A 26,993-nucleotide genomic window follows, 5' to 3' on the forward strand; every position below is an offset into this window, starting at 1 on the left:
CCGTCCCTGTGCCCGGAACCGGTCTGTGCTCGTTCTTGTCCCCGCCTCCCCCCAGGCCTCCAGCTCCGCGTTAACAGGCGGTTCTGTGTCCAAGCGAGCCGACGACTGCTCCTTCTCGAGCAATGACTTGTCACCCGGACTTGGACCTCGCTTTGGTCCCCAAACCCGGCCAAACAGGACCCGGCCTTAGTCACCCTCGCCTCCCCAGGGCGGCCTGCGGCAGAAGGCATGAAAACCTGGCGTTTATTTCAAAACCTCGGCATCCCCACCGCGGAACTAGCGGTCGCTAAGCCCCGGGCCAGCCGCCCGCGCGCACTCGTGCCGGGCAGGCCCAGCCCCCGCGCTCCGCCGTCACGTGCCGTCGCCATTGTAGCGTCAGCGTGCCCCCTGCGGTCGCGCGCGCGCCCACCGCGGGCCCGCCCCCGGTCACGTGGCCGCCCGCCGCGGCGTCTGCGGCCCCGCCCCGCGGTCACGTGGCCGCCCGCCCGCGCGCCCGCCTCCAGCTGCGCGCGGCTCCTCGCGGGCCACCGTAGAGGGCGTCGGGCGGCCGCCGGGACGGAAGCCGAGAGGCGCTGCCGACCGCGCCTGCGACAGCGTCAGCCCTGCGCGGAGCGCCGGCCCGATGGCGGCGGCGGCGATGGCCGAGCAGGAGAGCGCCCGGAACGGCGCCCGGAACCGCGGCGGGGTCCAGCGCGTGGAGGGCAAGCTACGCGCCAGCGTCGAGAAGGGCGACTACTACGAGGCGCACCAAATGTACCGGACCCTCTTCTTCAGGTAGCCGCGGCGCTGCGGCCGCCGCCTTCCAGGGCTTTCCGCCGAGCCCGGCGCCCCGCCTCCGGCCGTCTCGCATTGGCCGCGCCGCGCCGCCCCGCGTCCCCGTTGGCTCGCGCTGCTGCCCGTCGCCGCGGCGGTGGAGCCGGCGGGCGGCCGGGAGGCGGAGGATGGAGGACGCCGGCCCGGGCCCCGGCCCCGGCCCCTACCGCAGCCCGGCGTCTCCTCCCCGGGCCCCGACCTGGCGTCGCCCATCGCGGCCTCGCCTGGACCGAGCCCCGCGGTCTGCGGCCCCCGGCGTTCCGGTCGTGGGGCGAAACGTGCTCCTGCCCCGCGGCCCCCGCGGCCCCCGCGGCCCCCGCGCCCCCGCGGCCCGGTGTCCGTGAGCCCGGCGCCGCGCCTGCACCCGCGCGGTCGGGGGCTGCAGGAACGCGGGGGGCCGCGGCAGCGCGGCGAGACCTGAGGGCTGGGGGATGCTGGGGGCCCGGCGGCGAGTCCCGGGGCCCAGGGCGCTGGGGAGCTCCGGGCCGCGCGGGGCTCACTGCGCGTGCCGGGGGGGGGCTGCCGCGGGGCGCGCTCAAATCAGAGGTGCTTTTTTCGTGCGGCCGCGGCGCGTCGGCAGGTGTGTGGCCTGCGCGGTCACGGGAGCTGCGCTGTGCCCCGAGTCGTCGTCGCGTGTGGGGGCGCTCGGCGATCCTGGACGGGCCGGGCGGAGCAGTGGGGGCTTCGCTGGGATGGGGTAGGTCCGGTCCGCGGAGGGCCTTTTCTGCCCGAACTGTGCGGCAGGGTACTGAAGGGCCGTCGGGGCGGCCCTTGTCGCCACTCAGGCCTAGACTTCGATACTGTCTGTAAGCGACAGGACGGATCAGCGTCTCCGGGGCCTCTCGGGTCCTGTCCCGGCCGTGCTCGGGCTCCGCGGCTTGGGGGAAGCCCGGGTGGGAGTGAGCACCGCTGGGCGTAGGCCTCCTCCGCCTGGCAGCTTCAGCAGCCAGAAGGCCGCGTCAGGGAAGCTTTTCCAGATTGGCCCGGGTGCTTGCTGTTCTCTGTGTCGATACTTCCCCGCTGATTAATCAGCGAAACTGGATCTTCCCAAAAATAAACAATGTTTCTTTTTTGAGACCGTTTGGCCCTGTGGGACGAGCTGTGAAGAGGCAAGTGTGTCTGCCCATGTTTGGGGGTGGTGATGGAAAGCAGGCTCCCCACCCCAGCCTTCACTTGGCTTCGGATTCCACCTGTGCTGTGTGATCTAAGACCAGCCTTGGCTTCCTCATGGGGCATCTGGGTGCACCCACACCGCTCGGGACTTGGGGAAAATAAATCCTCTGCCGTGGCCGATGATGTGGTGGCATTCATGGCCACCCGTACGGCCTGGCTGAACTAGCCTGGAGTTGTCCCTGACTCCCGGGGTGCCGTCCCTGCAGACCCGTGATTTCAGCCCCGTTGAGACCCTCCTGGGTGTGCGGCTCCTGGACGAGTCTGATGCACTGGGTGATACTAGGTTCTTGGTCTTTCTGTAAGTCGATATGTGTGTCCGTATTTAAGTGTTTACGTGAAAGGTGCAGTTTGGTGCATTTTGGCATGTATGTTCCCATGAAACTACCCCCAGTCAAGATACGGAGAACGTCCATCACCGAAAATTCACCGCAAAGGTTCTTTCTCTGTTCTCAGAATCCATCTCTCACACCCCTTGCCCCAGGCAGCCACTGCTCTCTGCGGCCCATAGGTTGATTTGCATTTTCTAGAATGTTTTGTAAGTGGAATCATATCCTCTTTTTGTACATCTTGAGTTTACACAGCATGATCATTTGGAGATTTACCCACGTGTGAAGTACTAGTTCATTTCTGTTGCCGAGTGGTGTTCTGTGGTGTGGATGGACACAGCTTGTTACCTACTCACCTGTTGGCATACATTCACCAAATTGCTGTTTGTTTTAACATTCTATTTATTTGAGAGAGAGCGTGTGTGCGCACGAGAGCACGAACAAGGGAAGGGGCAGAGGGGGGAGGAAGAAGCAGCCTCCCTGCTGAGCAGGGGTCTCAGTCCCACGACCCTGAGATCAGGGCCTGAGCCGAAGAGAGAAGCTTAACTCACTAAGCCACCCAGGTGCCCCCAAACTGCACTGTTTTAATTGTGTTTCCCAGCAGTTGAAGGAGAAGGGGGCACGCAGTCGGGCAGTGCGGTGGGTCAGACTTACTCCGTGCGCGGGCCTCAGGTGTGGGCAGTAGTTGGGGCCTGGTGGCGCGGCTGGGGGCTCTGACCACTCGTTGCTGCTGGTGCCAGTGGGTGGCCACCCAGTGTCTCAGATCTTTCTCTGCCAGGACGAGGAGGGAATGCGCTTTCCAGGCCTGTGGGTTCATTGGTGCTCGGTCCTCCTCCACCCCCTTTCTGGCTTCCATGGCTGTTTTGCGGGGTGGCCAGAGGGCCCCTTGCCCAGTATTAGGATTGTCACCTCCCGGGAGGGCCTCTGCAGCCAGCCTGCCTCCCCCTCAGGGGCCTTTCTGAGATTTGTGTGGGTTTGCCTCTTAAATGAAGAAAAATTTTTTAAAAGAGAAACTTACAGGGGCGCCTGGGTGGCTCACTTGGTTAAGCGTCTGCCTTTGGCTCGGGTCATGATCCTGGGGTCCTGGGATCGAGCCCCGTGGGGAGTCTGCTTCTCCCTCTGCTCCCCCTCCAGTCAGTTGTTGGCTGGCAGATGACACCGGCATGTCCCCACAAGGTGTGCCGAGCAGGTACCCTGCCGTTGGGGCTGCATGGATGGTGCCGGGCTGGAGGGTTCTTACTCCATCTGCTCTCAGCGCCCCGGAGCCTTGGACCCAGATGATAAATTCCTTTCCATTCCCTGAGTTCTGCAGAAAGAAGCACGTTTATTTCTCAGGGTTGCCTTTCGCTGTTTGTTTTCGGCTTTCCTTGATCTGCAACAGGTGATTTCACCTGGATGGGAAGAGTGTTGGACAGGGCGCTTTGCCCCGCCCCCCCGGGCCCCCAGGCAGTGCATGAAAGCAGGCCCTGTTACCTCAGGGATTTGCTGTCACCTGCTTGTTAGCAACTTCTGTTATCTGGTGTTCTGAGAGGTGGTCTCTTGCTGTGCATCAGACGGAGGAGTCCAGAGTTCTGTCCTGTCTTTTGTAAGTAGCAGCATGCTGGCAAGATCGTCACTTAGGATAAGTGCCTATACGTCCATGGAAATGGCAGCATGAGGCGGTGTGCCTCCTAATACTTGTCTTTCCAGAACAGTCCGTGGCAGTGCTGGCCCCAGGTCATGTGCAGGGCGGCTCCTGGCAGGACCAGACTGGGATGAGCAGGGTTGGTGTGGGAGTAGGCTGTGTGCGTGCGCGTGCGAAGGAGAGAGAGAGAGAGGGCTCTCAAAAGCGCTGTTGCAGAAACCACAGGCTGTGCAGATGACCTGCAGGCTGGCGGTGGTTTTCTTTCTTGGGGCGCAGGTTCTTCTCTCCAGCCCCACCCCCCTACCCAGCAGATGGGGTCTTCTGTTGGGGCGTGTCTGGGCCAGCTGGGTTCCCGTGTGTGACTGTGATGGGGTTGTGTTCTTCTGGGGAGTTGTCTGGTTGTGGAACCTTTTTGAAGAAAATACCTTTTCTGTGGTTAATTGAACAGCCAAGCGCTCGCAGTCCCAGCTGACCCGTCGGTCGGGTGAGCTGCAGACAGGCTCCCAGGTGCGTGTGTTTGGTGTGTGCCTGTCTCGGTAGCACCTCCATGCTGCTGCTTCAGTATCTTTAACTGGTCGTGTCTTAACCGGGAGCCACGGACTTGACTGGTTGTATTTCTTTTCTGATGATCATGGAGTTAAATTCCAGCCAGTGAATGGAGCATCCGGCACCACCTGTGCTTAGCTCCGTGTGTGCTTTGGGAAGCCGCTTCCTGCTGTTGACTTTCTCTCCGACCCAGCTGTGCTTCGCTGAACTTGGTCTGTTGCAGACGGACCATCCTCCCGTTGTTTGTGTTGAGTTAGTTGCTGGGCTCTGGCCGCTCTGTGTTTCTGTCTCTGCAGTTCAGGAAACTGAGAAAAGTGCTCAAAGTGGGAAAGTGAGTCAGGCCAGAGGGGTGGAGGGGCCCTTAGGGGGCGGGGTAAGAGGAGAGCACAGGGAGGGGGTGGGGACCGCAGTGACATCACAGTGGGTGCTGCGTGTGTGTGTGTGTGTGTGTGTGTGTCCCCCACCTGTGAGTCTCCGTCCTGGAGCTCCCGCTGTCCCAACCCCTGAGCGCAGCCTTGACCCTTGGTTCTCTGATGGACCCGTGTGCCGCTCTGTCCCCCACGCAGCTCCTACCACCGGGGCAGGCCTGCGCTTCAAGGTGGAAGTCAGCCAGCCTTTCTCTGGGTCCTGCTGAAACCCTTGAGCTGCTCCAGGCCTGTTTAGGCGCAGACGACATCCCCTGCGGGCGCTGCTCTCCAGTGTGGGGCACAGGTCTGCTTGTCCCCTGAGGTCTGAGCTGCTGACAGCAGGGACTCCGTGTGTACCAGGGGGACGTGGGCCATGGAGCACCCCAGCGTGGAGCCTGGACAGACTCCGAGGGGGGCAGGGTGCTGTGACCGCTGGGTGAGGTGGTGGGCCTCAGGAAACAACACACAGCTCCACTCCATCTTTGGTAGGAGGCCTGTGCGCCTGCGTGCCCGTGTACGGGATTGTTTGCTTTATGAAGCTTTCACGTTGACGCAAACGTTTTATCTTTAGCATGTAATCTCCAAACTATAGCCATTGGGCTGGGTGAACATCATCAACAGGTATGTCAGACTCTGGAGGATGTGTGTGGTGGAGCATCTGCCTAACTGGACCTAACTGGGGCTCTGCTCTCTCTCTCTCTCTCTCACAGATACATGTCACAGAGCAAGCACACAGAGGCGCGGGAACTCATGTGCTCAGGGGCACTGCTGTTCTTCAGCCACGGCCAAGTACGCAGGGGCCTCGTCCCCTTCCCTGCTTGGGGTGTCCCCTTCCCTGCTTGGGGCCTGCGGGTTGGAAAAGGACCTTCCAGGGAGAGGCCTTGTTGTTGGCACTGGCCACAGCCAGGCGAGTGTCCTCGTGTCCCGGGGCACTGAGAGAGCTGGTGCCCGTGCACCTGGGGTCTTGGTCCTTCACGCCGCACTGCCGAGTGAGTGCTGGGCTCAGAGTAGCGTCCTTAGCTTCGGTCCACCGTGCGTTGCTAGCTGGAAACCAGAGTGGCCGTCCAGCTTTGCCGTGGCTTCTGGGAACAAGCCAGAGCTGTTTTTGTGATTTTTACTCACTTCCATGTTTTATAGCAAAATAGTGCCGCGGACTTGTCCATGCTGGTCTTAGAGTCGCTGGAGAAGGCAGAAGTCGAGGTGGCCGATGAGCTGCTGGGTGAGGCTTTATTACTGTGCATGAGGTACCTTCTCATGTGGAATATGACACCCCTGTGCACACTCTGTGGCGGATGGTGGCCTCTGGTTTGTCCGAGAGACCTGGCTTGCCAGCCTGCCCCATGTGGTAAATGTGCAATGGGGGAGGTCCTTCTTAGGAGCTGCCCAGCCAGAAGAATGGAGGAGGGGCCTGCTCCTGGCCTCTGCACCCCAGCGTGTTACCTCCCTACCTGCCCAGGTCTTGCTCCTCTGCGGGCCAGCTCCCTGCTAGAGCCCACCCTCCCACCCAGCTCCCCGACAAAGGCTGAGCCATGAGGCCACAAAAGAGCATGTGGCTGCTGGCTCTGCAGCTGAGAGGTCGGTTGGGGGGGGGTCCTGGGACCTGGGGGTGGGAGGATGCATGATGAGGACACCCCGGCATGCCAATTTCCAGGTTTTGAAGTGAAGTAACTGTTGTAGTGAACTTCTATAAGATACAGCATATAGAGCTGAGCAGTAGCGTGTTTCTCTGGGTAAGAGTCTGTGTTTGTGTTGTTTTAGAAAATCTGGCCAAACTGTTCAGTTTGATGGACCCAAATTCTCCAGAACGAGTGGCTTTTGTGTCTCGAGCCCTGAAGTGGTCCAGTGGAGGATCTGGGAAACTGGGCCACCCCCGGCTCCACCAGCTGCTGGCCCTCACCCTCTGGAAAGGTAGGCCGGGGGCACTTGTGCAGACAGCAGCTCTCAGGGGCGGGTGCAAGCCGTCCCGGGGACAGCTGTCCCTTCTTACGCCCCACGCGGCTTGTATTTGTGTTAGCCGCTTTACTCAGGTGAACTCCTGGGCCACAGGAGGTAAGGAGGGGAGATTTTGCTCTCCACTGGCCTGGCCCTTCCTGCCCGTGGGCCTTGACCGTACCCCCACCAGCCTCCCTTCTGGGACATCCTCCCCAGACCGGCCCTCTGATGGCACCCTGCTCTGTGTTTTCTTCACATTTACCTCAGCTTCTGAATAAGCATTTGTGGGGACTGTTCAGTCCACGAAGGGGGGATCCTGGTGGTTCCTGGGTGTGGTTCCCATCCTGAGCTCTGAGTCTTGCTCTCAGGCACAGGAAAAGGCATTTGGTTGGGTTCAGGAGAATTTGAAGAGCTGTCTCCTACGTGGTGAGTACCTTGCAGGCGGCTCATTCACAGTGCATCAGCCTTCGTGGGGGTACGGCTGGGCAAGGGGTAGGTGAAGGGATGTGATGGTGGGCAGGTGCCTTGGTGGGAGCAGAGGGGCAGCCTCCTTCACTTGGGGGCAGCCTTCCGCCAGCAATGTCGGTGACAGCAAGCTCCTCCTGGAAACAGCCTGCTTGCAGCAGGCGGCACGGTGGTCAGACAGACAGATCTGTCTCCTCCACGGTCAGCGGGCCCAGGGCGCGTTCCTGCTTGTGGTGGGCACCCGCCATGAACCCAGCACTTGTTCGTGCTGGGAAGCCAGCCGTGTGAGCATCTGCGGGCAGCGGTGCTCACTCCACTGTGTGTCCCCACCCGCTGTGACCCACGAGGCGGGAGGTTTCTCCATTCCCTGCGTGCTGGCACGGCAGCCCTACCCTCACCCCGAGGGACATGACGAGAAAACGGTCAGATGTCAATTCAGAGGTTGGACAGTCCAGGAAGCGCTTCTTGGAGGGTGCAGTGGAATCCCTCCCCCACCCCGATCCAAGAGGCATGTGGGGCCCGAGAACTAGCAGCTGACACCTCGAGGCCGAGGCCGTCGCCATCGTGGGCTCCCTCCTCTGCTGGCGCACGTTTCCCGTGGGCGCCTTGCTCCTCCGGACTTGGCCTCAGCCCGCTGCCCTGGCCTGCCCAACTGGCATGGTCCCCGTGTATTTTCTGTCTGTCTGTCCCGCCCTCAGGACACTAGTGTGCGTTCGCTGAGCTCGGTGGGGGGCCATCTGCACTCGCCAGCCTGGCGGGGGTGCCCTGGACTCCCGCCTTGTCTTCCAGGGGTGCTCAGTCTGCACGTGCAAGGGGATGGCAGCACCTGCGGCAACCCTCTGTGATCAACAAGCGTTGATTTGGCACCGTTATGCCCGGTCTGTGTTTGTGGGTGTGTGGGGAGATGCCAGGAAGAAAACGGGGCATGACCCAGTGTCTGTGGCAAAGAAGCAGAACTGAGGCTTCAGGAGTCCCTCAGAGCCCTCGCCGGCTAAGAGCCAGCTGTAAGGCGTGGATGTTTAACGGGACGGTTTTAAAATTCAAGAGACCGCAGTTGCACGTAGTGCTTGAGGCACAAACCCCAAGTAGAGGAGCGCGGATTCCACGTCCTGTCCTGCTCTGCAATGTCCACGATGTCTGGAGGCTGTGCTTAGGGACCTCTGCTGAGCTGTGGTGTCTGGGGCAGGCCCAGGTGGAGACCTCCGGGGAGGTGTGTCCCCCGATGGGGGCGGAGCCACCTGCCACCACATCGGTTTGCCATCCGCAGCTCGCCGCCTCTGGGCGTGTTCGCTGTGTGTGGTGGTCCGTTATTCAGGCGTCCCTCGTTCGGTTGCGCACGTTTTACGAAGTCAGGGTTTGTGGCGGCCCTGCCTCGAGCAAGCTTGCTGGCGCCACGTTGCCAACCGCACTTGTTCACTTGGTGTCCCCGCGTCATAGTCGGTCGTTCTAGCAACAGCGCAGGCTTTTTCATTATAACTTGTTACGATGGTCTGTGACCGTGGTCTCTGATCCTGTCCTGGTTTTGGGGCGCCAGGAGCTGCGTTCATGGAAGAGGGTGCCTTTCCCCGATAAATGTGTGTATGCTGACTGCTCTACCAACCAGCCCGTCCCATGTCTCTCCCCTTCTTCCGGCCTCCGTGTTTCCTGAGACCCAACGGTATTGAAATTGGGCCAGTTCGTGACCCTACAGTGGCCTCATCCGAACGAAAGGAAGAGTCCCACGTCTCTCATTTTAAGTAACACACTTCCGAGGGTTCAGCTCAGTGAGGATGGCTTGTCCAAAGCTGAGGTAGGCTGAAAGCCAGGCCTCTTGTACCAAACAGCAAGTAGTGAACGCAAAGCGCCCGCTCCTGAAGGACGTGACAAGGGTTAGTCCAGTGACACGTGAATGAAGGGAAAGCTGATACGGAGACAGTTTGAGTGGTCAGGATAGAAGGTCAGCCACAAAATCCCCTCAAGGCAAAGCCTGCTCCGGAGCGAGGCCTTGACCCTCCTCAGTTCCATGGAGGCTGCAGAACGAGGGTTTGAAGCTAGCAGAGGCTGGTTCGTGAGGTTTCAGGAAAGAAGACTTCTCCAAATATAAAAGTACAAGATGGACAGGTGGTAAATGTTGACACAGAAACAGTAGCAAATTATCCAGAAGATCTAGCTGATATCCTTACTGAAGGTGTCTGCACTCGACAGATTTTCAGTGACGATGAAACAGCCTGATAGAAGATGCCGTCTAGGGCTTTCAGGACTTGTGTACCTAGAGAGAAGTCAACGTCTGGCTTCAAAGCTTCAAAGGACAAGCTGATTCTCTTGTCAGGGGCTAATACAGCTGGTAACGTTAAGTTGAAGCCAATGCTCATTTACCATTCTGAAAACCTTAGGGCCCTTAAGAATTAGGCTAAATCTACTCTGCCCGTCCTGTATAAATGCAACAACAAAGCCTGGATGACAGTGAATCTATTTACAACATGCCTTACTGAACAGTAAGCCCACTGTCGAGACCTACTGCTCAGAAAAAAGATTCCTTTCAATAGTACTGCTTGCTGACAATGCACCTGGTCACCCAAGAGCCCTGATGGAGATGAGCAGCAAGATGAATGTTTTCATGCCTGACACAACATCCATTCTGCAGCCCAAGGATCAAGGAGTCATTTCAACCTTCAGGTCTTATTATTTAATAAATACACTCCGTAAGGCTATCGCCGCCATAGACAGTGATTCCTCTGATGGTTCTGGGAAAAGTCCATTGAACACTTCCCAGAAAGGATTCATCATTCTAGATGTCACTGAGAACATCCATAATTTATAGGAAGAGGTCAAAATATCAGGAGTGACAGCAGTTTGAGGGACATTGATTCCAAACCTCATGGACGAGTTTGAGGGGTTCAAGACTCCATGGAGGAAGTCACTGCAGATGTGGTGGAAACGGCACGAGAACTAGAATCAGCAGTGGAGCCTGAACGTGGGACCCAACTGCTGCCATCTAACACTTGAACGGACGAAGATCTGCGTCTTATGGAGGAGCAAATAAACTGGTTTCTTGAGATGGGATCCACTCCCGGTGAAGATGCTGTGACGACTGTTGAAGTGACCACAAAGAATTCAGAGGATCATACGAACTGAGCTGATAAAGCAGGCAGTGGGGTGTCAGACGACTGACTCCCAGGCTGAAAGAAGTTCTCCTGTGGGTAGAATGCTATCCAACAGCATCCCACACTATAGAGAAATCCCTCATGAAAGGAAGCGTCCATCAGTGCCGCAAACGTCAGTGCTGTCTGATTTTAAGAACTTGGCATGGCCACCCCAGCCTTCAGCAGCCACCACCCTGATCAGTCAGCAGCCATCGATGACGAGGCAAGGCCCTCCACCAGCAAAAAAGACTGTGAGTCCCTGAAAGCTCAGGTGATGTTAGCATTTCTTAGCCGTCAAGCATTTTTTTTTTTTAAAGATTTTATTTATTTATTTGTCAGAGAGAGCACAAGCAGGGGGAGCGGCAGAGGGAGAGAGAGAAGCAAGCTCCCCACTGAGCAGGGAGCCTGACGTGGGGCTCGATGCCAGGACCCTGGGATCATGACTTGAGCCTAAGGCAGACGCTTAACCGACTGAGCCACCCAGGCGTCCCCTAAGTTAACTTTAATAGTGTGATTCGTAGGGGAAAATTCAGTCTTCTTAAAACCAACTGTTCATGTCAAAGGGACTTGAAATTCTCTAACCAAATCCTCCTATTTGATACTGAGACGGTTGGAGGCCTGGGTGTTGAAGAAATTTGCCTGTGGTGACGCAGCTAATGAACAGCCTGGCCGGGATTACAGTGCAGAGAACCCCAAGGAGCTCCAGCCTTTGAAGGCCCGTCTGAGTCCCGATCCCAGTGCTGGAGGGGGCGGGGCACGCTGAGCTCTCCTCCAGGTGGCTCTTGCCCGAGGACACAGAAGCAGGAAACAGAGCTGTGCTATTCTTGGATCGGGGGGCCAGTGAGAAACTTACGTGTTCCTGCTCACGGTGTTGGCGGTGTTGGCCTTTCCCCTTCGTTTCATTGATCATGACTAGTATTATATACTTACCTCTACAACCTGCTCCCTTGGGGGAAAGATACGAAGTGTTAAGCATTTTAACATAGATCCCTGTGAATACCGTCGCTCTAAAGGTCTGCCTCTGGAGGGTTTGTAGGCTGCTGACATAATGGTCCAGGTGGAAATGCGGTATCTGCAGGCACACTTCGTTTTGTTGCGCTCTGCAGGTAGTGTGTTCTTTACAAATTAGAAGTTCATGGAACTAGCAGGAGACCCAGAAGTGGAGCCTGAAGATGGGACTGAATTGCACCACTTGAAATAATGAGGAGTTGCTTCTTATGGATGAGCAAAGAAAGTGGTTTCTTGAGATAGCATCTACTCCTGATAAAGATGCTCTGAGGATTCTTGAAATGACAACAGAGGATTTAGAATATTGCATAAACTTAATTGATAAAGCAGCAGCAGGGTTGGAGAGGATTGACTCCAGTTTTGAAAGTTCTGTGGGTAGAACGCAATCCAACAGCATCCCACGCTACAGAGAAATCCCTCATGAGAGGAAGCGTCCATCAGTGCCGCAAACGTCAGTGCTGTCGATTTTAAGAACTTGGCATGGCCACCCCAGCCTTCAGCAGCCACCAGCCTGATCAGTCAGCAGCCATCGATGACGAGGCAGACCCTCCACCAGCAAAAAAGACTGTGAGTCCCTGAAAGCTCAGGTGGTGTTAGCATTTCTTAGCCGTCAAGCATTTCTTTTTTTTTTTTAAAGACTTTATTTATTTATTTGAGACAGAGAGAATGAGAGAGAGCAAGCACATGAGAGGGGGGAGGGTCAGAGGGAGAAGCAGACTCCCCACCGAGCAGGGAGCCCGACGCGGGACTCGATCCCGGGACTCCAGGATCATGACCTGAGCCGAAGGCAGCCGCCCAACCGACTGAGCCACCCAGGCGCCCAGCCGTCAAGCATTTCTTACTTAAGGCGTTCATAGACATAACGCTGCCGCACACTTAACAGACTACGGTGTGGTGTCAGCATAGCTTTTATGTGCACTGGGAAGCCAGAAAGTTTGACCTGCTTTGTCGCAGAACTTGCTTTGTTGTGGTGGTCTGGAACCGGGCCCACAGTATGCCCGAGCTGCGCCTGGGTGTGACAGAGCACATGGGTGTCGTTTTGCCCAATTTCTCTTCTCATAGGATGCTCTAAAACCAAAAGCTTATTCCAGGGGGTCTGAGAGAGAGGAGAGACCGCACAGGTACGCAAAGAAATGCTGACTCCAAATTGTTGTGCATTCCTGAAGGCGGCACGCGGGGCCCTGAGAGCTGGTGTACCCAGGAGAAGGTGGCAGGCAGCAGAGGCCGGGGCCTGAGCCCTGGAAAGGCGTGGGAACCAGGTGGCTTGTGAGCAGTGATCCCGTTTGCTCCGGGAGACGGACCAGGGTGTGGGGAGGTGGTCTGGGAGGTGGCTCGGCCTAGGCTGGGTCTCTGCCTCAGCACAGCTGCCGCCCTGGGCGTCCTGTGCTCTGTCAGATGCTGAGCACACCCACTTAGCTGTGGCAGCCGGAAAAGGAGGGGCTGGGGTGTTGAGTCCTCAGTGTGGAGGGGGAGAGGGGAGCAGGTAGATTTTTCAGTGATGAGTGGGGACAGTAGGTTTGCAGTCTGAGTCACTTACTGATGTTGAGAAGACTGGGATTTGGGTCATTTTTTTTTAAAGATTTTATTTATTCATGAGAGACAGAGAGAGAGAGAGAGAGGTAGAGGGAGAAGCAGGCTCCCAAGGAGCAGGGAGCCCGATGCGGGACTCGATCCCAGGACCCTGAGATCATGACCTGAGCTGAAGGCAGACGCTCAACCATCTGAGCCACCCAGGCGCCCGGATTTGGGTCATTTTTTAAAAAACAGAAACGCTGAGTGTTGGAGCAGACCGGCACTGTGGTGCTGTTAGCCCGAGAGCTTCCTGCGTCGCGGAACTTGACGCGCTGGGAGCCCCGTGTGCGGGCAGGAGGGTGGGGGCAGGACGGCGCGCTGGCGCCTGCATGTGCATCACTGTCCCCCTTCCCTCCGTAGAGCAGAACTACTGTGAGTCCCGGTACCACTTCCTGCACTCTGCGGACGGCGAAGGCTGCGCCCACATGCTGGTGGAGTACTCGACCTCCAGGGGCTTCCGCAGCGAGGTGGACATGTTCGTGGCCCAGGCTGTGCTACAGTAGGTACCCACTCTCGCTCTGTCCCAGCCGGGCCGCGTGGCTGTCCGGGTCCGCCCCGCGACCCCGCTGCAGACCTCTCGGCTCGGGGCCTGCCGTCCCTCTCCGCTCTGCCAGGCGGCTGCGGAAGTGAGTGTCTGTCCAGAATTAGTGTTCTGCTGTGACTCCCCAGTGTCTGTTTTCTCACGGCACCTCTTAGAGGTTTTTGGCTTTCTTAGCGTCAGGCCACTGTTTCTTATAGGGCATGTGTATTTAATAAATTCCATGAGGTGTCTTGGAATGGGGACCGCACGTGCCTTTGAAGCGTTTCCAAGGCTGCGCCTGGCTTCCAGGACGTCTCGAGTGTGCGTCCCCGCCCCGTCAGGCCTCCTCGCTTCCTCCTCCCCGTTTCCTCCTCCCCCTCCGTGCCCGCAGCAGGCCTGGGTGGTGCTGGCACGCACGGCACACGGGAGGGGTCAGCGGCCCGCACCGCCCGCCCGAGCTCCGGGCGTCTCCCGCGTGTGCTCCTCCCGCAGACACATACCAGTTTGGTGGCCGGGCATCGGGATAGGAGATGTCTTAGGAATTTGAAGGGGTTGGGGTCACAGAACGCCCGCTGTATGCCCTCGACAGCACCTCGGAGCTTCCGCGCTCTGCAACTCACAGACAGACGTTTCTTCGACCCCAGCGCTCCCTGCCCCGGGCTGTGGGGTGTATGGTGCACAGAGTCCCGGGGCCAGACGGGATCATGTGCAACCACCTGACGCCTTCCCATCGGTCCCTCCCTATAGCTTAACAAGGTGGAGGCCCCCAGTGCAGATAGTCCAGCTGTGGAGACGCCCCCCTGGGGCAGAGAAAAGCCCGTCCCCCGCCCGGCACAGCACCCGGGGCCTGCGGCCTCGTTCCCACGGACCCCTGGGCTGACTGCTCATGTAGGCAGGGGCCAGACAGGTGCAAACAGGCTGTAGTCGCGACAACTCCCCGCAGTGTCCGAGCTCTGCTGCCCTTGGACACTGTCACCTTCCGAAGCTTCATCTCTTCACCCGTCAACTGTGGTAATCAGGAGGTGCCCTGCTCACGGGGGGCAGCTTGTCTGAGCACCGAGCCTGGCCCGGCGGGTCCTCGGTTTGCCGGAGCTGTGGGACGGGACAGCTTTCTGTGCCCCCGAGGCGTCCCGTGTGCCGTGCTCACCTGAGCACCTGTAGAAATGCCGCTGTGTTCTGCATCAGTCGCCCACTTACTAGGATGTTGCTTCCAGGTTTCTCTGTTTAAAAAACAAAAACAGCGCGTCGGTGGTGTTCACGACATACACACAGAAGCACCCGTCCATCGAGGACGGCCCTCCGTTCGTACAGCCTCTGCTCAACTTCATCTGGTTTCTGCTCTTGGCTGTAGACGGGTGAGTCTCCCATGTGTGTTTGGGGGGGGTTGCACGTGTGCTTTTCTTCTTCGGCTCTCCATGATTTTCGCGTGGAAACAGAGTTGGGCCCGCTGTTCTCCTGTTTCAGAGGCAAACTGACCGTATTCACGGTGTTGTGTGAGCAGTACCAGCCGTCCCTGCGGCGGGACCCGATGTACAACGAGGTGAGAGCTGGGGGCAGCAGCCAGAGAGCAAGAGAAGTCCTCCGTCCCCGGGCGGCCCTCGGGAACAGGACGGGAACGGGACGGGCCCCGAAAGCGTGGGGGAGGTCTTGCGCATGGGGTGTGTTCTGGCTCCACGGTGACCCCACGCCCCTCCTCTTGCAGTACCTCGACAGGATAGGACAGCTCTTCTTCGGCGTGCCGCCCAAGCAGACTTCTTCCTACGGGGGCTTGCTAGGTAAGGCTGGAGCAGGGGGTGCCTGCGGGGTGGGAGCAGAGCTGGCGTGGCCGCCTCACACCCTGGCCCCCCCCGGGGCGCTCTCTCCACTGCCCGGCTTGTGGTGGCGCTCTTCCGAGGCTCCGTGTCTCTGGCTGGCCTCGAGGTCCTTCTCCAGCAGATTCCCAAACATGCCTGAGAGAGTCCTGTTGGCCCTAGGGCTTCTCTCTCCTTTGGCCATAGAATCAAGGGGGATTTTTTCTTTTTTTATTCTGGTAAAATACACATATCCCAAAATTTGCTGTTTAATCATTTCTCAGTGTCCAGTTCAGGGGCACCGTCCCCCCGTCCGCCTCCAGAACGTTCCATCCCGCACACAGAGACCCTGTCCCCGTGACGCATGGACCCCCACCTGCTCCCCCAGCCCCGGCCCCGCCGTCTACCCTCTGTGTCCGTGAGTCTGACGACTCCAGGACCTTGTGGGAGTGGGGTCCCCGTGCGTGTCCTTCCGTGTCTGGCTCGTCCCCGTGGGGGCAGGGGTGGTTCCTTCCTTTAGAAGGCCGGGTCATACCCTGTGGTGTGGACGGACCACACTGTGTTCATCCATTCCTCTGTGGTGCACCCCATAATGCTGCTGTAAATGTGGGGGCATGTGCATCTGCTTGAGCCCCTGCATCCAGTGCTTTGGGTAATACACCCTGAGGTGGGATTGCTGGGTCACGTCGAAATTTGGTTTAACTTGTGAGATGCTGCCAGACTGCCTTCCACAGCGGCAGCCCCGTTTCCCATCCCGCCAGCCGTGCACAGGGTTCCAGTTTCTCCGTGTCCTCGCCCGCGTTTGCTGTTGTCTGTGCCTCAGTAGTGGGTGTGAGGGTCTCACCGTGGCTCTGATTCACATCGCCCTGACGGTTAGTGATGTTGAGCGTCTTTTCTTGTGCTTATTGGTCATTTGCATGTCTCTGTGTCCATTCAAGTCATGTGCCTATTTTTGAATCAGGTTGGTGATTTCTCTATACTGGATACTAATCCCTCATCAGATATAAAATTCCTGAACATTTTTTCCAATTCTGTGGATGGCCTCTTTTTTTTTTTTAAAGACTATTTTTTAAAAGTTTCAGTGGGGCATTTGAGTGGTACAGTCGGTTGAGCATCCAGCTCTTGGTTTCGGCTCAGGTCATGATCTCAGGGTCCTGACATTGAACTCCATGTTGGACTCCACACTCAGCATGGAGTCTGCTTGGGATTCTCTGCCTCTCCCCCTGCTCGTGTGCACTCTCTCTAAAATAAATAAATTTTTTAAAAAGTAAGTAAAAGCAGTTTTAGCTTCACAGCAAGATAAAGAGGAAGGTATGGAGAATATCCGTTTCCGTCCGTGCCCCCCCACAGCTGTTACCGGCGCCCCCGTCAGAGTGGTGACCTTGTTAGAACTGATGAACTTACGTGGACACTGGAAGTTCATGGTTTACGTTGGGGTTACTTCCGATGTCATACATGTACAGTTTTAGACACACGTGTCCACCATTAGAAAGAGTCCTACAGAGTGGTTTCTGCCCTGAAAACCCTGTGCTCAGCCTGCTCACCCCTCCCCACACTCCACTGCCTTTTCTCTCTGTAGGTGCTTCTGATGCGCGGAATTTTAAATTTCCACGAAGTCCAGTATATCTGTCTCTCCTCCACTGCTCATGCCTTTGGTGTCCCATCCATAATGTCCTCGTCTGGCCCAGTGCGGTGAAGCTTCTGCCCCGTGTCGTCTTCTAAGAGTTCTGCTGTTCTCAGGTTTACACTGAGGTCCTTGATCCCTTTAGAGGGTTTTGGTACATGGTGTGAGGTGTAGGCGTCCGGCGTCCTTCTTTTCGAGGACGTCCAGTGTCCTGGCGTCATTGGCTGAAGAGACTGTCCGTCCCCCCGAGTGGTCTTGAAGCCCTTGTCAGAGCTGGTTTGACCCCTCTGCATGTGGGCTTATTTCTGGCCTCTGTGTTCTGTCCGGTGGGTCTCTGGGTGCCCACACCACACTGCTGTGCTCACTCTGGAGTAAGTTTTGAAATCAGGAAATGTGATCCCTCCGGTTTTGTTCTTTTTCAAGATCGTTTTGGCTGTTTGGGTCCATTGCAATTCCATATACATTTTAGGATGAGCTTTTCTTGCAGACAAGACATTGGGTTTTGACAGGGACTGCACTGAATCTGTGGATGGCAGTGGGTGGCACTGGTCTTTGCAGCGTGTCAAGTCCTCCAATCCACAGACTTGGGAAGCGCTTCCATTTATTTGTGACTTTAATCTCTTTCCCCGGTGGTCTGTGGTTTTCATTCGTGAGTCCTTCATCTCCCTGGTTAAGGTTAGTGCCTAAGTATTTTATTCTTTTTGATGCTGTTGTAAATGGAACGTTTTTATAATTTCTTTTTCAGATTGTTCGTTGCTGGCGTAAAGAAACGCAACAGATTGTCATGTGCTGACTTTGTATCCCATCACTTTGCTGAATTCACTTACTCTGACAGCTCTTTTGTGGAGTCTGTAGGGTTTTCCGCATATAAGACCATGTCGTACGCAAACAGATCATCTTGCTCCCTCGTCTCCGCTGTAGATGCCTCTTCCCTCGTCCTCGTGCCTGGTTGCCACGGCCGGAGCTGCCAGTACCGTGCGGACTGGAGGTGGTGCGGGCAGGCACCCTCCCCTTGCTCCTCCTCCTCGTCGAGGAGGAGTTGGCAGTCTTCCACCACCGAGGATTACGGTTGCCGTGGGGTTTTCAGAGACGGCGGGTACCGTGGGGGGGGCAGTCCCTCCTGTTCCTGGCTTGTTGAGTGCTTTTACGAGAGCGTCGCGTTTGGTCAAGTGCTGTTCCTGCAGCAGTTGAGATGGACGATCATGTGGGCTTCCCCTCGTTCTGCTGACGACTGGCGGGTTCTCACGGGGAGCCCTCTGTGCTTTCCACGAATAAAGCGCTTGTTGTGGTGCGTCGTCCCTATTGTGCTGCCGAGTCCTGTTTTCCGGTGGTCTGTGTTCACAAGGGATACTGGTCTGTGATCTTCTCGTAGTATCTCTGGGGTTCTGCTGGCCGCGTCGGATGAGTTAGGAAGCGCTCCTCCCCCTCAATTCTTTTGGAAAAATTTGGGAAGGATTGGTGTTGGTTATTAAGTGTTGAGTAGAATTCACCAGGAAAGCCATCAGGGCCAGGGCTGTTCTTCGTTGGGAATTTTTGATGATGGATCCGGTCTCCTTACTTGTTACTGGTCTGTTCAGATGGTCCACTTCTTCGTGGTTTAGTTTTGGTGGGTGCTGGAGGCCAGGCCTCTGCCCCTCATCTGCCTAGCCTGGCAACATGGTGTGGCCTTCCCCGCGGTCTCGTACGGACTTCTTCCCTCTGCCAGCCAACGGCCAGTTTAGTCCTTCATCTGAATGTGGATTTTGTGAGCCTGAATGTGGTGGGATTTTTGAGTAGATGCTGCTTCACAGAGTTCATCGTTCACCTGCACGTACTTAAACCGGTCTTGCCGTTGAGAGGTCTCATGTGGCCAGGCAGCATCGAGGCTTCCCTCCTCAGCTTCCTTCTGGAAGTGACGTCACAATCACAGGTGGCTGATCTACGTAAGGGATGCGTGTCCCCCACGCTGATGGCACCGTGTTCCTGCCGGAGCTGACGTGGCCCCCAGGTGACAGGCTCCAGCGGGCGCTTGTCCCACAAAGCTTGGCAGTGCTGCTCACGCCCTACCGCCCAAATCCAGGTGGGCACCCTGCCTCGTGGGCCCCGCAGGGTTGGCCGGGCTGGGCGTTTGCGTCCTTTGAGCCATAACCACGCTCTGTGGAAAGGTCTTTTGTCTGAGATGATTTTGAAGGTTGCTATACACAGTTGGACTTTCTACTTGAAAACCGTGTCTGGATTTGTCTCGTGGAAGGTACTCCCGCCGTGTCCGGGCCTGGGTGGGGCTGCGTGCATCTGAAGCCGAGGTGGGGTTTGTGTGGATTGGCGTCTCTTGGGCGTGACGTCCCGCCCTCAAGCCTCGCACCGGTGTCCTGACGCTTGGTGCCCGTTCATGTCCCACCAGAACTTCAGACTTGCCCCTTCCGGCACCCTGGCTTCTGGTGGCCTGTTCGTTGGACCTGATTTCACGTGCCCGAGTCTGTCCAGACAGCATTGTTCTTTCCATGGTGGTTTGGCTTCAGGGGACCCTCTGATCTCCTGAGTTTGCATCAAATCGTTGTTCTCTGAATAAACGTGTCAGTGGTAGCAGCCCTGGGGGGGACGGTGGCCACCATTTCTGCATGCGAACGCGTCCTCACCTCTTTGTGATGTCCCCGTGTGATGTGCACTTGTGTGCCCGCTCGGCGGTGACCTCCCCGGGACGTGGTTCTGCTGACGACCCTCCGGGGCTGTCAGGCTGCCGTGCTGTGTCCCCCGGAGGGGCCCTGGGGGTCTTTCGCCGGCTGCCAGGGCCTTGCAGCCATGCTGAGTGTCCCCAGAGACTCGGGGGGGCCCCGGGAACATGGCACCATGGAAGGTGGGGTCCCCCGGGCAGGGGGTGCTGACCGCGTGCAGCCGCCGTGCCCCTGACGGCCCCTGCGTTTGCTTCCAGGGAACCTTCTGAGCAGCCTCATGGGCGCCTCGGAGCAGGAGGGCGAGGACAGTCAGGACGACAGCAGCCCCATTGAGCTCGACTGACCCCGCCCGCCTGGCCTGCATGAAGACGCCCTGAGCCCGGGCCCTCACACCCGGGGCTCCCGTTGTGAGGCGGTGGCGGCCGCCCGTGAGCCCGTGAGCTCGCCCGGGGCTGCGGCTGGGCCGGCTGGGCCGCACCTGCACCTTCAGACTGACCCACAATAAAGCACAGGCCTTGCTGCGCTACCACCCTTTCCCTGTCCTTTGTGTCTGGTTTGCTTTGGGAGACGACCCGGCGGCGGCACAGGCCCGCAGCCCGACCCGTCGAAGATGGTGGGGGGGGCGGCCGCCGGCGGCCCGGAGAGCATCTGGGCGGCCGCTCTGGGCCACACCGTGAGGCCGCGGCCATTTGGGATCAGGAGTCCTTTCCACGTTTCGTAATGCAGTATTTATTTTCATTGGGTGATTGGTTCCTTTGACCTGGCATTGTAGGTTTTAACCAAATAACCAGGAGTGAGCAGATCTGCCCTTCCTCACGCTATACCAGATGTTCCCAGAGCAATGACGAGAGGGAAACACTTTATTTTTTCACAATTAAATAAGAGTTGTAGATTAATACACAGTGATCATGCATGGGAAGGAGTTGAGATACACACTTTTATTGACTGTAAAATGGAATTTGAAGGAAGGTTTGTGTTACTTGTTGAGTTGAAATAAATCCTTTATACTGGGCTTTGCAGCGCTCGTCCTTTCTGAGGGAGCTCCTGGGGCCGGCGGGCGGGAGCGGTTGCCGAGACCAGTGGTGGCCGGGCCGGTGCGCGCTGTGCCCGCAGGGGGCGCTGTGGACGGCCACGAGCGGCCCGTGTCGGGAAGGTCTTGTGATTCTGTGTAACGACGTGGTGGTTTCTTTAAATGCGAGAAACCAAATCCAGTGGGGTCCTGCCTGGTCACAGGTTCTGCGTGCAGGCCACGGGGTGGGGGCAGGAGCACGCTGAGCCCCCCCCAGACTGCCCACCGGGGCTCTCTGTGGAGGAGGGTGGTGGAGGGAGTCCTGGCGAGGGGCAGGCCCCACGCCTGCGACGGACCCCCGGCTTGTGCCGTGATGCTTGTTCTGAAGCCACGATAATGCGTCCGGCACAGTCGGTCCAGTGGGAGGGACGTCGGAGCAGAACGTGGGTTTTTCTGTGGAATTCCGCCCCACGCTAAGTAGATGAGCCCAGACCGCGCACACCTCCCGGCGTCCCTCCGCACTCCCCTCGTGGTGGCAGCGTCTGTCTGTCCTCAGCACGTGGAGACCCCCCTCCCGGGTGGGGGACCGCTTTGCAGCTGTGCACCTGACCCCGCTTTCCCTGTGAGCACGGCCACTTTTTCCATGCAGTTGTGAAGGGCACTGTCATTTCCTGGGAACGCGGCCTCCCGTTCGTAGCACGCGGGTCGTGGGTTGCCCACGTCTCCACTGGGCGGAGGTGTGTGAGGTAAGCACCGTGACCACCCTTTGCGGGCCATGAGCTCCCGACCTCGTTGGAGAACTCCCACCAGTGGTAGAACGTTCTGGTGGTTCTTTTTAACATGTTATCGTCTTGGGCACGACGCCCTTGAGTCTGGTCAAGACGGCCTAGAAGACCAGTCCCGGAGAATGCGTGGCTGGGGCTGCTCCCCGGATGGGGATGGGGGGGGGGGGGGGGTCCTGGGGGCCTCTCTCTTCATTTCCGCCCAGGATGAGAAACCCGCCCCCCCCCTCCCCCCCGCCGCCGCCTCTGGGGCTTGAGGTTCTTTGTCTAGAAGCGGGGAAGATGGGCTAGCGATCACGGGTGTGGCATCTGGCGTGGCTGGGGAAGAGGCACCTGCCTGGAGCAGGAGGGGGTGGGGGCCCTGGGTGACCCTGTGACTGTCCTCACCCCCCGGCCCAGCCATCTTGGGGACCGGAGCAGAGATGGGAGTGAGGGGGGCACTCCTCTCTTGCCCCTGCAGCTGCACCCCCATCCAGGCCTACACGGGTCTGAGCAGGGGAGCCCCATGCTCAGGTGCAGAGGGGAGATGGGGTGGTGGGAGTCAGGCCCACGACGATAGGCAGAGGCCCTGGGGCACCCTTCTGGGGACGTCCCCACTCCTGGCACGTATCGGAGCCCAGCAGGTAGGTCCTCCTGGGGACCCCATGCCCCCTCCCCAGCCCCTGACCTACACAAGGGGCCACTTCAGGATAGGACATGAGGGTTGGCGTGACAGGACACCCTGCCTTGGGGACGCTCTCCTGGTCCTCTCAAGGGCTGGTCCAGGGCTGCCTTAGGGGATGACGGGGGCTGGGGGGCCACCCAAATCACCCAGTCGGTACCCGCCACCTACACATGCTGCTTCTCTGCCCCCCCAGCCCCCCACTGGGGGAGGAGGCTAAGTGGTTGTAAGTACCGGCTGGCCAGTATGCTGGGTCCTGTGGGGGACTCTGGGCTTCCATCTTCCAAGGGCTCAGTGACCACAAGGTCAGGCTGGTGGGGTGGGTCAGCAGCCAGTGCCCAGCGGGGGGCAGACAGGAGCTGACCCTCCATTCGCCCTTCCAATCCAGGCGTGCTGGGGCCCAGGGAGCTGCAGCTCCCCAGTGCCTCTGACCCCCAGGGCCCTCACGCACGTGCCAGGTCAGCTGCTTGAGGAGGAGGACCATGTCCCCCATGCTAGCACCCAGGACCCCAGGACCGACACACAGCAGGTGCTCAATAAATACTTGTTGAGGGGGACTTGGAGGAGCAGGGTGGGGAGGGGAGGCATGCAGGCCGCCTGCTGTCCCCACGGCCCAGCCTCCTGGTCAGGGGCAGGGTCCTGCTCAGGTGGGCAGGGGGCAAGGGGAGTTGGTGAGGGGCTGCCAGGCTGCCCTGAGCCAGGAGGCCGGGCCTAGGCCTCAGAGGAAGGGTGGTTCAGTGGGTGGGTGGGCGGGTGGCAGCATGGTGGGGTCAGAGGTCAGGTCGGCCGGCCTGCAGTGAGGTTCCAGAGGAACAGGTCCTAGTGGCTAAAGCCCAGGCCCCACGTGGCCAAGTCCGGGGCCGCCACTTAGGGCTGGGGCCAGGAAGCCGGGTCCTTCATCTGCCAGCCCCCCAGTCTGGCCGCTGCCTCCCCGATGGCCACTTCAGCGAGTCCAGTTCCCTCGGGCCTCCAGAACCATCTCTCGTTAGGGTTTATGTTTGAAGTGGGCTTCCACTGGAAAAGGACAGGCGTTCAGCCGTGTCACGGCCACCCGGGAGGCGTTGGGCTCCCTCCCCTGCCACCCCCCCTGCACTCACCCGCGTACTCCTGGGGCAGCATGGGCCTGTCCACGACCTTCCGAAAAGCCTCCACCCAGGCCCGCTGCTCTGGCTCCGTCTCGCAGGCCAGCAGGAACCTACGCCCTGGCGTCACGATGGTGATACCGTGTGGCCAGTGGTGGCCCTGGGTGGATGGCGGGAGTCCGTCCAGCACCGTGTAGCCACTCTCCCTGCTGCCGATGAAGACTTCCCCACGAGCAAAGGCGTCCTGTGGGCAGAGGCCGGGCAGCCCCTAGGCAAGGGGGTGGCTTTGCTCTCAGCCGGGGAAGCCCCGACCCCAGAGACCCGGCCCGCCCTCCTGCTCCTCATCCCCGCGCCTGCGGCCAGCAGACGGGGGCCTGTCGCTCATCTCCGTGTTGTGGGGGAGGACACGTCCACCCTGCAAGGGCCCAGCCGACCTGGGCCGAGACCCTCCCTTACCAGGGGATCTTTGAAGTACATGAGCCTCCGGTCATCCATGGTGAACCAGCGCTTCCGGAAGCCTTCTGTTTGCTGTGGGTCAGAGAGGGCCGGGGTCCCGCTGGTCAGCCTGAGGCGGGGCACCCCCCCGTGCGTTCATTCATCCTTCATTCATTCGCGGCGCCTTCTGTGGGCCCTGCTGCATCCTGCTCTGTCCGCCAGGTGGCTGCACTAAGGGCCTTTGCACGTGCTCTTCCTCCCCTCCCCACGTCCTACTCCTCGCGGTCCTCCCTGGGGGCCCCGTCCGGGCTGTGGGGCTACCGCGTGTGTGCTCCTCGAGGCAGGGAAGGGGCTGAGCTGGCCCCTGTAGGGCCCGAGGAGGTGCACGGGGGGGCCTGATGAAGGGGGGCGGAGGCACGAGGCCGGCTCAGCCCGATCCAGAGCCCCACAGTCCTGGGTCCACAGGGCCCCTGCTTACAAAAGGTTTTGGGGTCCAGGGCCATCCACACCAAGATGATCCGTTCAAAGTCCTCTCCCGGAGGTGCTCCTGGCACTTGGACCCACCACGGCCACCCCAGCCCCACCCAGCCCCAGGTAGCGGAGACGCTGATCTCAGAGGAGGCCTGGGGGGCTCAGGCCAGCTGGTCAGACCCACCTTGGGCCCCGTTTTCTCCATGTAGCCTTCCTTCAGGTAGTTCCGGGAGAGCTTCGGCACCAGCTAGGGCAGAAGATGGGCTCAGGCCTGGGCCGTCCTGGTCGCTCTCCCCCACACACCCCCGGCTCCCTCCCCACTTGCTTGCTGCCGCTGAGCTGAAATGCCCCAGAATAAAGGAGAGGGGTACAGTCCCCCAGCCCCCCAGCGGACACAAGCAGTCGCCACTCACATCAGCATCACTGGCCCCTGGGAATGCCACCTGCAGGTAGTGGAAGCGGGCAGCACGGAGCGCGTTGAACCAGTCCACGATCTCCTGTGGGTCAGAGGTAGGTGAACACAGGCAGGAGGGTGGATGCAGGCTGCCGGGGACGGCCCTGAGGTGGCCTGGGAGGACAGGGACGGCTCCACACGGGGGACGGGCCAGGGGGCCAGGGAACAAGCCATGCTGTGGCCAGCCAGCTCGGGATGGGCAGGGGACAAATGGGCGGGAGGGCCAATGTCAAGCCAGCCGGCCCCCAAGCCCTGATGCAGATTTGGGTGTGGGGAGGCTTTTCTCCTCTCACATGGGGTTATTTTTACAAACCGAGTATGTTGCCCAGAGCGAGGCTCATCTATTTTTAAATCCACCCAGAGCTGCTGCCTCCCATCTTCAAGGGGAGGAGGAGGAGAGAGCTGCTCTGCGTGAGCCGAACCCCCTCGCTGGACAGGGTGGGCCCGCAGCCCCTACCCCTCCTGGCTGCCATGCCCCACCACTCCCGAGACACCTGCCCACGGGATGCTGGAATCTGCCCAAGTATCTCCTTCCCCTGCCAACAGCTGGCCATTGCCAGCCACAGGGCACCTGCATGCCTGTGAGGGCTCCAGAGCCCACTCCTGCCCAAGGGGTCATCCCACGGCCACCTGGACCCCAGCTAAAGTTACTCCTCCTCCACCACGCCCACCTGCTGCATGGGCCAGGTCCATGCTGCAGTGTCTACACCAACGCTCTGTCTCCCCCACCTGGTGCACAGGGTTCCCAATCCAGGCTGTGACTTTAACACTCTGGGCCCTGCCCACAACCCTCTTCACCCCTGGTGCACCCAACCCCATTCTAGGCACCAGTGAACTCTCCAGTCCCTCCCCTGGGGCCAGAAGGCATTGTCTCCTGCCTGCTCCCCAGCACTGGTCTCCCTCCTCCCTCAGGACTCCCTCAGCTCATTGAAACCATGGCAGCTGGATAGGTCAGTGGCAGTTCAAGTTGGCCATGACATCTTCCAAGCAGAACACTGCACCTCTAATAAAGATACAAGTCCACAGCATGGCCACAGGCCCTGCAGGATCTGCCCAGCTCAAATGCCCTTCCTTTCCTACCTCAGCCTGGTCAGCTTCTCAAAATTATCCTTTTCCATCTGGCCACAGGGCCTTAGCACATGCCATCCCAGTACCTGTCTTCACCTTTGGGATGTGGTCCCTGCCCCCCCCACTGTGCAGAGTCACTGTTCCTAGCCCTCAGTGTAAGGAGGATTTTAGTCGCTGGTCTCTGACTCACGCCCGTCTCTACGGGCACACGGTGCAGTCACTACCTGACGGCAGAGCCATGTCAGACAGGCTTACCTGTATCTAGGCACAGAGCCCAGCCCAGAGCAGGTACCCTAACCACAATCCTCTCTGAGGGAGGGGGACCACTGGGGACTCAGGCCAGCAGAGCATCATGCTACACATACAGAAGGGCCCTGGGCTCAGTCTCCCAAGGAAAATGAGGGTGGAGGCTTCTGGATAAAGCTGAAGACTGGCCCATATGCCTTGAGCCATGACCCGCCTAAAACCTGTTCATACCACATGCAATCTTACAAAACCAGGATCAGGAAGAAATAGAAAATTTGAACACACAATAATTATTACTAGTAACAAAATGGAATCTGTAACCAAAGAACACAACACACAAAAGTCCAGGACCAGGTGGCTTCACCAGTGAATTTTACCAAACATTTAAAAAAGAGTTAATAGCTATTCTCAAACTATTGCAAAAAAATAGAAGGAAAGCTTCCAGATTCATTCTATGAGGCCAGCATTACCCTGATAACAAACCAGACACACTGTGAAAAAAGAGAACTACGGGTCAGTATTTCTGATGAACACAGATGCAAAAATCCTCAACGAAATACCAGCAAACCAAATCCAACAATACATTGAAAGGATCATTCACCCCAAGCAAGTAGGTTTCTTCCAGGGATGCAAGGATGGCTCAACATTTGCAAACCAATCAACGGGACATGTCACATCAACAAAACATTTAAAAACCATATGATCATCTCAGTAGATGCAGAAAAAGCAAAGGAAAGCAATTGACAAAGTACAACATCTCTTCACGATAAAGCAGGGTTAGATGGGACATATGTTGACATGATGAAGGCCTGCTTATGTGACAAGTCTACAGCTGACCTCATGTGCAGTAGGGAAAAACAGTGCTTTTCCCCTAAGATCAGGATCAAGGATGAAATAACAATAGTAACTTGAAGCTATATGGAGAAATGATCTCAGGAAAGGTAACTACTCTTTGTTATCTACATGATATAAAAGACTAATACTTTTGGGGCGCCTGGGTGGCTCAGTTGGTTAAGTGTCTGCCTTCGGCTCAGGTCAGTATCCCAGGGTCCTAGGATCGAGCCCCTGTCGGGCTCCCTGCCAAACAAGGAGTATGCTTCTTCCTCTCCTCCCTGTTCATGTTCTCTGTCGCTTTCTCTCTTAAATAAATAAAATCTTTTAAAAAGTAAAAAGACTAATACTTTTAAAGAAAAATAATCAGGAATTAAAAGC

The 26,993-nt window shown here is 58.2% G+C and overlaps 2 protein-coding genes across 8 annotated transcripts in view; one reads left to right on the plus strand and one right to left on the minus strand.

Annotated features, from left to right (window-relative positions):
• Positions 1-531: 531 nt before the first annotated feature.
• Positions 532-20,585, plus strand: GET4 (guided entry of tail-anchored proteins factor 4). Of its 5 annotated transcripts, XM_034988216.1 has the most exons (10): positions 3,374-5,193; positions 5,461-5,510; positions 5,600-5,678; positions 6,027-6,108; positions 6,648-6,797; positions 13,349-13,487; positions 14,723-14,863; positions 14,973-15,048; positions 15,211-15,283; positions 19,831-20,585. In XM_034988216.1, the coding sequence occupies exons 3-10, from the start codon at positions 5,604-5,606 to the stop codon at positions 19,914-19,916; spliced, it is 822 nt and encodes a 273-aa protein (XP_034844107.1). In that variant the 5' UTR covers positions 3,374-5,193; positions 5,461-5,510; positions 5,600-5,603; the 3' UTR covers positions 19,917-20,585. The 5 variants fall into 5 exon arrangements, with proteins under 5 accessions (XP_034844105.1, XP_034844109.1, XP_034844108.1 ...); XM_034988214.1 differs by lacking the exons at positions 3,374-5,193; positions 5,461-5,510 and adding an exon at positions 532-774; XM_034988218.1 differs by lacking the exons at positions 3,374-5,193; positions 5,461-5,510 and adding an exon at positions 1,230-1,510.
• A 1,004-nt stretch (positions 20,586-21,589) lies between these two features.
• Positions 21,590-26,993, minus strand: part of ADAP1 (ArfGAP with dual PH domains 1) — a 53,439-nt gene continuing 48,035 nt past the window's right edge. For 2 of the 3 annotated variants that reach the window (XM_034988219.1, XM_034988221.1), the window contains 5 exons: positions 24,427-24,510; positions 24,198-24,260; positions 23,564-23,635; positions 23,123-23,375; positions 21,590-23,039 (listed from right to left, as the gene is read on the minus strand). In XM_034988219.1, coding sequence (XP_034844110.1) covers positions 23,011-23,039; positions 23,123-23,375; positions 23,564-23,635; positions 24,198-24,260; positions 24,427-24,510 — 501 coding nt within the window. In that variant the 3' untranslated portion in view covers positions 21,590-23,010. The remainder of the gene's footprint in view (positions 23,040-23,122; positions 23,376-23,563; positions 23,636-24,197; positions 24,261-24,426; positions 24,511-26,993) is intronic. The other variant, XM_034988220.1, reaches the window with a different exon arrangement.

Source organism: Mirounga leonina, unplaced genomic scaffold (assembly GCF_011800145.1).
Source record: "Mirounga leonina isolate KUSES-001 unplaced genomic scaffold, KU_Mleo_1.0 Mir_454, whole genome shotgun sequence".
Taxonomy (NCBI): Eukaryota; Metazoa; Chordata; class Mammalia; order Carnivora; family Phocidae; genus Mirounga; species Mirounga leonina.